A 9,135-nucleotide genomic window follows, 5' to 3' on the forward strand; every position below is an offset into this window, starting at 1 on the left:
TGGCTGGCAAGGTTCAAACCTTAGCCCTACAAAATAAGTGGTTGTATATCTTTTGCCTTTTTATATTTTACTTAAATGTGAACCTGGCTCTGTTATTCTTATGTGACAGACACTTAGGTTCAGCAAAGTCAGCAAGTACCTCTAACCCATGAACTCTCGCTATGTTGTCTGAGCTGGTATCAAATTATGAGCTCAAGAGATCCTCCCACCCCAGCTTCCTGAGTGCTAGGATGCCAAGTATATGCCATTGCATCTGGCTTTTATTTTACATTGAGAAAGAAAGAATGAATGAGAGAAAAGAAGGAAGAAAGGTAGGAAGAAAGGAAGGAAGGAAGTAGAGAAAGAAAGAGAGAAGGAAGGAAGAAAAAAGGAGAGAGAGAGAAAAGAAAGGAGAGAAAGAGCAAAACTCCAGCAGTGATTCCATCAGGCCCTGAGAGCGTTGTAGTCTTTTCTGCATCATGCCTGATACACTTCCGCCCACAATGGGAAAGGTCGTGTTCTACCTTGAACCTGACGTTCACTGGAGTACAGACCAGTCAGGCAGTTGCAAATGTTTGCTTTTAAACTGGTTGTCAGGCTGGAACAGCTGATGACATCATGAGCTTCCACCTTGCTGATTGGAAGGAGCCACACTCCGAGGTACTCGGTGATAGATACAGTGGATAACAGCATCTTCTCAGCTTTGTCCATTCGTGACTTCTCTTGGGCCTTGGGAGAAGTGGTCTCAGCCAGAGCCCAGAGGAAAGGGCTTGGGCAGATCAGAGTCTAGGTTTGGTGGAAGGGAAGAAAAACTTTGGGAGAATCATGGCCAATTCTCAACCATCTTCTCAATCTGAGGACCAGAGTCCCCAGCCCTCAGGCTACTCCTCCGAGGTAGTGGTGGAAGAAGATGTGCCAGGGCCATCAGGTGAGGGTCTGGGGTGAGAAGAGATTTAGGAGGGTGACTGGTAATAAGGAAGTGGTACACAAGAAGGAAGGAGGGACCCAGGATGTCAGGGACTGGACAGGAAGGGAGGATCAGACATGGGACAAAGTGGTCCAGCTGGATAGAAAATCTTCAGAGTAGTGTTAGTGCTGGTGGCTCACACCTGTAATCCTAGCTATTCAGGAGGCTGAAAGCTGAAGATCACGGTTTGAAGCCAACCCAGGCAGGGGAGTCCATGAAACTCTTATCTCCAGTTAACCACCAGAAAACTAGGACTGGAGCTGTGGCTCAAAGCGGTAGAGTGCTAGCCTTGATTAGAAAATCTCAGAGACAGTGCCTAGGCCAGTGCCCACAACTGACTAAAAGAAAGAAAAGAAAACTTCCAGAGCAAGCAAGAGTTAAGAGATGAGATGAAGATCTGGGCACTGGTAGTCCACACCTGAAAACTTAGCTACCCAGGAGGCTGAGATCTAAGGATCATGATTCAAAACCAGCCTGAATAGGAAAGTTCACTAGATTCTTCAATTAACCAGAGAACCAGAAGTGGAGATATGGTTCAAAGTGGTGGAGCTCTAGCCTTGAGCAGAAAAGCTCAGGGACAGAGCCCCGAGTTCAAGCTTCATTACCAACCCGAAAAAAGAAAGAAAGATGAGATGAAGGGCAGGAAAGAGGGTAAGGGGTCCCCTCCTCTGTGGAGGAAGTACCTATAGTGAGGAAGAGTTTTGAGAAAGAAGGATAGGGAACAGAGGCCAGGTGATCTGCAGGGGACAGATCATCATGAGGATAGAGAACAATGGGTTATCTGTATTATGTTGGAGCAGGCTTTCTTTACTCAGCCCCATGGATGAGCCCCAGGCCCCAGCCTCAGTGCTCTAGTCTGAAGAGGAAGAGGGACTGGTCATCGGATTCTGAATCAGAGGAGGAGCCAGATGAAGAGCTGGTACAGGAGAAGGCGCTGGCCTCCAAGCCCATGTGGTGTGTGGAGAAGCTCTGTGGGCTGAAGATGAGGATCAAGAGGCGGCGCCTGTCACGCGTGCTTCCCGTGCATCACCAGGTCTTCACCCAGCTGCTTGGTAGGGACGCTGCCCCTACCAGAGCGCATGGCAGCTCCTCCACCACCACTGCCTCCGGGGAGTCGCCTGGTGTGCAGTTGGGGCGGGGGGGGGGGGGGAGACACACGTGCCTTTGATGGCTCCCATCCTTGGGGGACACATAGACGACCATGTCCACATGAGACCTGACAGAGGTTACACCCCACCCCAGAGCTTAGTCTGTACTAGCCCCTCGGAAACTTAGCTCTTTTCTTTTCTTTTTTTTCTTTTTGTGCTGGTCCAAGGGCCTAGACACTGTCCATGAGCTTTTCTTTTTTTGCTCCAGGCTAGTACTTAACCATTTGAGCCACAGTTCAACTTCTGACTTTTTTGGGGTGGGAGAGGTTAGTTTATTAGAGATAAGACTCTCACAGATTTTCCTGCCTGGACTGGCTTTAAACTATGGTCATCAGATCTCAGTCACCTGAGTAGCTAGGGTGACAGGCATTAAGCCACCAGTGCTCAGCTTAAAACTTAGGTCTTGCTGACCTTTGCTGACTCAAAGTGTGTGTCCCAAGGGAGTGACAGAGCCATGTTCACATCGTGATGTGACATCAAAGGACCCCATTGTGTGAGTTACTTTTTGGCTTCTGCCGTGGAGCCTTAAGATACAATGAGGTGCCTCTGTTGAATCAAAGACCTGAATCCAGCCCATATTTGACTGGTACCTGGGTGTTCTGCTCTCCCTCTGGAGCTCCTTGGAGTGGGTCAGACAGGCCATTGTCCCTTGCCTGGAGAATCTTCTCTTCTATCTCGTGCCCTGCATCTGTCCTTGGACTTGAGCACTCTAAAAGGAGCAGGACCTCCCTGTGCTCTGTTCCCAAGAAGTTCTGTCCTGCTTCCCACCCTCACACATGTGCTCTCTCCACAGAGGATCCAGTGGTGAAAAGATTCCTGGCCTGGGACAAGAAACTGAGGGTATCTGACAAGGTAAGGGGATTGTCCACTGAGATGGGCTGATGGGGAGAAGCCCCTCTAACCCACAGTCTTCCTGGCCCCTGATGACCTGTCAGTCTCTCCCTTGGAACATGGAGGTTTGTCACAGAGGGGAAGGGCAGCCCCTGCCACTGCTTGGGGTCTAGGTTACCCTCTTGCCCTGGGAAGCTCTTTTAAGCTGTTGCCACCTGAAAGTTTCTACTCCACTCCCTCCTCCTCAGCTCTCTGTGACCCTTTGCTCCAGATGACCAAACATCCTCCTGAACCATCTGTGTCCCCAGTGCTGGCCATCATGGGACTTGGCTGACATCCCTCCCCTTGACCTCTCTGACTCACCACCGACCTTCCAGCCCCTTTCCTCCCCTCATAAGCAGGTCATTCCACACTGAGGGTCGCTGCTCAGAGCCATGCCCATTCCCCAGCCTCCCTTTCCTCTGTCCCCAAGCCTCTCCTCTCCAGAGTGTAGCTTCTCTCTTACTGGTTTCCTCTGTGTCCATCAGTACCTCCTGGCTATGGTCATAGCTTATTTCAGCCGTGCTGGCCTCTTCTCCTGGCAATTTCGGCGAATCCATTTCTTCCTGGCTCTGTGAGTATTTTGTTTCTCCTGTCCTTTGGTGTCCAGTGCCCTGTGAGGGTTTGAGAAATGGGCTGTTATCTTTGATCCATTTAGCACCTCTCCGTGCTCTGCTCTGTATGTTAAAAGGACAGCTTGAACTCTGGTGTTCCTTTAAAACAACCTTTTTTTTTTTCCAGTCCTGGGCCTTGAACTCAGGGCCTGAGCACTGTCCCTGGCTTCTTTTTGCTCAAGACTAGCACTCTGCCACTTGAGCCACAGTGCCACTTCTGGCTGTTTTCTGTATATGTGGTGCTGGGGAATTGAACCCAGGGCTTCATGTATACAAGGCAAGCACTCTTGCACTAGGCCATATTCCCAGCCCTTTAAAACAATTTTTTACATTGTTTATACATAGGCAATGTACAGAGGGGTTATAGTTTCGTAAGTCAGGTAAAGAATACATTTCCTTTTGGACAGTGTCACGCTCTTCCCTCGCACTATCCCGATTTTTCCCTCCTGTCCCCATGCACAAGTCATATGGTTCATTTTCCACATTCACATGTCTAGTGAGTACCACTGCTGCATTTGTTAAGTCTGGTATTCTTCACATTAAAAAATTTATCTTTAAGTGGTTGTTCAAAGGGCTTCCAATTCAATAAATCAGTTTAAAAGTACAATGGATTTTAATGTCACTTCCTCCATTTTCCCCAACCTCATTCATACCCTTGTTATGTGTTATACTGATTTTATGTAATAAAAAATCAACTCTAGTATCAAGATTTTAAAAAAGTGAAACAAAGGGCTGGTTGTCCATATCTAATAATTGTCTACTCAGGAGCTACAGTCTGAGAATCAAAGTTCAAAACCAATGCCAGACAGACAAATCTGAGAGATTCTTATGTCTAAGTCATCAACAAAAAGCTGGAAATGGAGCTGTGGCTCAAGTAATAGAGCCTTGAACAAAATAGCTGAGTGAAGAGTGTGAGGGCTGCAATTGAAAACCCAATACCACTGAACACACACATACACACACCACACACATATATGTGTGCATACACACATACACAAAGATATAACTGGAACACAACCAAAGGCAACATAGAGAGGAGTAAGAAGGAAGGGAGAGATCTGACCTCCACACAAACGGTTCTGACTCTTTCACACCTGTCCTTCCTCGACCCACCCCACAGCTATTCCATTATCCTCTTCTGCCCTCTCAGACAGGTGCCCAATCCAGGCCTCCTTGTCCCGCACAGGTCAATGGTGAAATTCTCGCTGCTGGTGCTGCTTGCCAGCCTCTCCCCAAATCAGTGGGCTTTGCATATGTGTCCAGAGCATCCTTCCAAACACAGGCCAACCGCACCCAGGCTTCTCAGCAACTGCACTGTCTATTATTCTCTAGACAAAGGCTGTGGTTCTCAATGTGAATTCAGCCAGCTGTGCCATCTCTACAACCAAACTTGCTTACTATCTATATTCTTTTGGCTTTTTCTTTCTAGTGCCCTTCTCTCTATGTACAGCTTGTGTTTCCTAGGCTGCCGTATTCCCAAACATGAACCTAGAAACAATCACCATTCCTCACTTCAATTTGAACATGAAAAACCTGGTCAAACTCATGGGACTCACTTTTAGCCCAAGTCATTGAGAGGCTGAGGGCACGAGAAACCTTTGAACCCAGGAGTTTGACCATCCAGGACAACTTCAGAATATCCATTTTAAAACAACCAAACCAAACCAAAAAATGGCCCAAGGGGCTGGGGATATAGCCTAGTGGCAAGAGTGCCTGCCTCGGATACATGAGGCCCTAGGTTCGGTTCCCCAGCACCACATATACAGAAAATGGCCAGAAGCGGCGCTGTGGCTCAAGTGGCGGAGTGCTAGCCTTGAGCAAAAAGGAAGCCAGGGACAGTGCTCAGGCCCTGAGTCCAAGGCCCAGGACTGGCCAAAAAAAAAAAAAAAAAAAAAATGGCCCAAATCATTTTGCTTCCTCCATTAACCTGCAAGTTCTGCCATCATAATAGAATTTAGGAGATTAAAGTCTCTTGCCCTGCCCCTACCCCATTCCCTAATCCCCTTAGACACTATTGAAGGCGGGGACCTATCAAATCATACACCATCCTTAAAACACTCAGCTCAAGGCTGTTCATTGTGCATGTTTTTGTTACAGTCAATGAGGTATTCATTAATGGCATGTGGTACTCATGCAATAATTTTTTTGTACCAGTCCAGGGGCTTGAACTCAGGGCCTGGGTGCTCTGTCCCTGAGCTCTCTTGCTCAAGGCTAGCATTCTACCACTTGAGCCACAGCTCCATTTCTGGCTTTTTGCTAGCTAACTAAAGATAAGAGTCTCACTGTCGACATATTGTCTAATGTCGACATTACATTTAAAGCCCTAGGCGAATTTTCTTTGGCGTAGGCCACGTGGCTACTGTATATGTTCTTGGTACATTGTGTATTGTATATATGTCTACCTGACCTAGGGAAGGGAAAGAAAAACAGGGTGTAAGATATCACAAGAAATGTACACACTGCCCTACTATGTAACTGTACCATTTTTGCACAACACCTTGTCAAAAAATTTTTGTTTAATTAATAAATTACAAAAAAAAGATAAGAGTCTCCATGGACTTTCCTTCTGGGGCTGACTGCCAAACCACAACTCTCAGATCTCAGCCTCCTGAGCATCTAAAATGACAGGCATGAGTTACCAGTGCCTGGCAACAAAATCTTATAAAGAGCTTCCTTTTCACTAAGAGTAGAATAAGATAATAGAAACAGAAATCTAAGAAATCCTGGTCGAATCGATATACCTCATGAACTCATCCCTCCAGTGACCATTTGGTAGGGCAGAAATAAATTGGCAAGTGGATTAGGGATAGGCTGTACCTTGGGTCTGTGGCAGAGAGACAGGTGTACACATGGCATGAGTAGGGGAAAAAGAGTGAGGATGATGACGAGGAAGTCTGAAGTCAGTTGTATGGCACCAGCATGGGAAAGGCCCAGCCTTGAACTTTGCACATTAGCTTTGTCTTCAGCATCATTCGGAGAGGGGCCTTCAGGGGCCTCTGCCTAGCAATGAGTTCTGGATGGCCTGAGAGGGTCCACCAGGTACAGGTGCTCCCTGACACCTGCCCTGATTTCTCTCCCCAGCTACCTGGCCAATGACATGGAGGAGGACAACCAGGCCCCCAAACAAGACATTTTCTACTTCCTCTATGGAAAGAGCTATGCAGAGCGCCCCTTGTTCCACAGATTGCGCTACCAATGGATCCGGTCCATGGGCTGGAATGTTCGGGTTTCCCGGGAGGAGTGCGAGGAGGTAGGGATCTGGGAGTTTATGTGGGGATAGAGAAGGGAAGGATGAATGGAAGAGAAGTGGGAAAGGATGGGTAGAAGAAGGATGTGGGGACTAGACGGGGGAAAATGGAGGTTGGAAAAATGGAAGGGGTCCTTGTGAGGAGCAGCACCTGTTCAGAGAATTGTCTATTTTCAGATTCAAAGTTATGACCCAGATCTCTGGGTTTGGGGGCGAGACCGTGACCGCTTGCCCTAGGCATCCTGGGACTGTAAGGGTCATCAGCCTGAAGGCAGGTACAGCTGTGTCTTCTGGGGATCTGTTCTCTAATTAGGAAATCCACGGATCTACTTGCTTGGCTATTCTCATCCTACTGCCACAGATCAGACTGACACTCCCAGCCACATCACACAGCTGGACCCTCCCCTCACTTCTCAACCACACAAAAATGACAACCACAGGGACATGACCTTGAGAGACATGCTGAGTGACTCAAGGACATTCATCCTGACCTCAGAATTACCCATTGGCCACAGGAGGTACATTGGGTAGAAATCCTTTAACCCCAAGCAATTGGATCCAAATGATAGATTTGTCCACAGTAAATATCGTCTGGCCATAACTTTCTTCGGCCTCCTCCCTCTACAATTTGTGCTTTTATTTTCCCTTAATTCGTCCTTTGGTTCCTTTAGGGATCCTAACTCTGTGGACTTACTTGTCACAAAGAGTTTTAAGAATAGGCCACTGGACAGAACAGTCTATCTATTGGCAATGAAAAATAACCATTGACCTTTTTGCATTCTAATTTGCCTTCAAATAATTCTCTTTTGACTTCTTACTCTCCCCTTACTTTCCACTGCAAGATTAAGTTCTCCTCTTGGAAAATTCCAGATGTGCCCTTCAGGCTATGATCAAGAAAGTCAGAATGTGCGGGTTAAGAAATAGGAGGTTCTGCTGGGAATGTGGCTTAGTGGTAGAGTGCTTTCCTGGCATGCACGAAGCCCTGGATTTAATTCCTTAGCACTACATAAACAGAAAAGGCCGGAAGTGGTGCTGTGGCTCAAGAAGTAGAGTGCTAGCCTTGAGCAAAAAGAAGCCAGGGACAGTGACCAGGTCCTGAGTTCAAGCCCCAGAAAGATAAAAAAGAAATAGGAGGTTCTACTGGGTGCCAGTGGCTCACACCTGTCATCCTAGCTACTCAGAAGGCTGCGATCTGAGGATCTTGGTTCAAAGCCAGCCCAGGAAGGAAAGTCCGTGATATTCTTATCTCCAATTAACAACTAAAAACGCCAGAAGTGGAGCTGTGGCTCAAATGGTAGAATGCTAGCCTTGGGCACAAAAATGCATGGGCAGAGCCTAGGCCTCAAGTTCAAACCTCAAGACTGACTGGCACAGAGAGATACACACAGACACAGACACAGACAGACAGACACACACACACGGACGAAGGGGCTAGAGATGAAACTGGATCTATAAGGGTTTCTAAACTCTTAAGTGGGACTGACTTCTTGTGTCAATGATCTTCATGCCTGGAAATTTTCATCTAACATCCAATGTCTTTTGCCTCCCAGATTGCTGGACCCAAGGAAATGTACCTTTTCAACAGGAAGTCTAACCAACACTTATGACAACATGAAGGAAGAGAAGAGCCTTCTTACAGAAAATCTAGAAAAACCCAGGCTTTATTAGAAACACCTGCATAAAATGGCTATGAACCCTCCTGGGAGCCGAGGGTACATTTAGGATCTCCTGGAGGGATGATGACAAACCAGGACTCTTTCTGAATCTCTCCACCCTCCACCCCCCACCCCGCCAAAGCACCACCTTACTTTTAGATTGTTAAGATTCTGGTCTCTCCAAAATTGAAGGTCCTGATTTTTGTGGTGGAGATTTTGGTGGTGGAGATTTTGGTGGTGGAGTCAGAGACTATCTGAAGTTCTAGAGGTATAGACTTAGCCTGGAAAAAGGTTAGAATCATATAGTTTTAATAGATGGGGTTAGTATGTAAACATTCTTACTGAATTATTTTGAATAGGTTAGGCATGGAATTATTTATGATCTTTAAATAATTTAGGGATATCTATAGTTTCAAAAATAGTTTCCTATAGTTTTATGATCTCATGTATTCATGAACACTTTCACTTACATGTAATTCATACCAACAGCTTACACATCTATAATGCTTACAGCTAGGCAGCATTAGCTCAAATTCTTGTAAATATCAATTTGATTTGACACGTAGTCTTCCTAATTGGCTTGTAATCAGTGAGCTGTATTGGCTAATTTGTCTGGATTTATTTCTATGTCATTTCAAACAGGACATTTCTTTTG

The 9,135-nt window shown here is 46.5% G+C and overlaps 1 protein-coding gene across 1 annotated transcript; it reads left to right on the forward strand.

Annotated features, from left to right (window-relative positions):
• The first annotated feature begins 484 nt into the window (after positions 1-484).
• On the forward strand, positions 485-8,681 carry Spdye4 (speedy/RINGO cell cycle regulator family member E4). The gene is made up of 7 exons (XM_048351282.1): positions 485-907; positions 1,747-1,998; positions 2,888-2,946; positions 3,453-3,538; positions 6,660-6,828; positions 7,003-7,096; positions 8,376-8,681. The coding sequence occupies exons 1-6, from the start codon at positions 805-807 to the stop codon at positions 7,060-7,062; spliced, it is 729 nt and encodes a 242-aa protein (XP_048207239.1). The 5' UTR covers positions 485-804; the 3' UTR covers positions 7,063-7,096; positions 8,376-8,681.
• Positions 8,682-9,135: the final 454 nt, after the last annotated feature.

Source organism: Perognathus longimembris, chromosome 1 (assembly GCF_023159225.1).
Source record: "Perognathus longimembris pacificus isolate PPM17 chromosome 1, ASM2315922v1, whole genome shotgun sequence".
In the NCBI taxonomy this organism is placed as follows: Eukaryota; Metazoa; Chordata; class Mammalia; order Rodentia; family Heteromyidae; genus Perognathus; species Perognathus longimembris.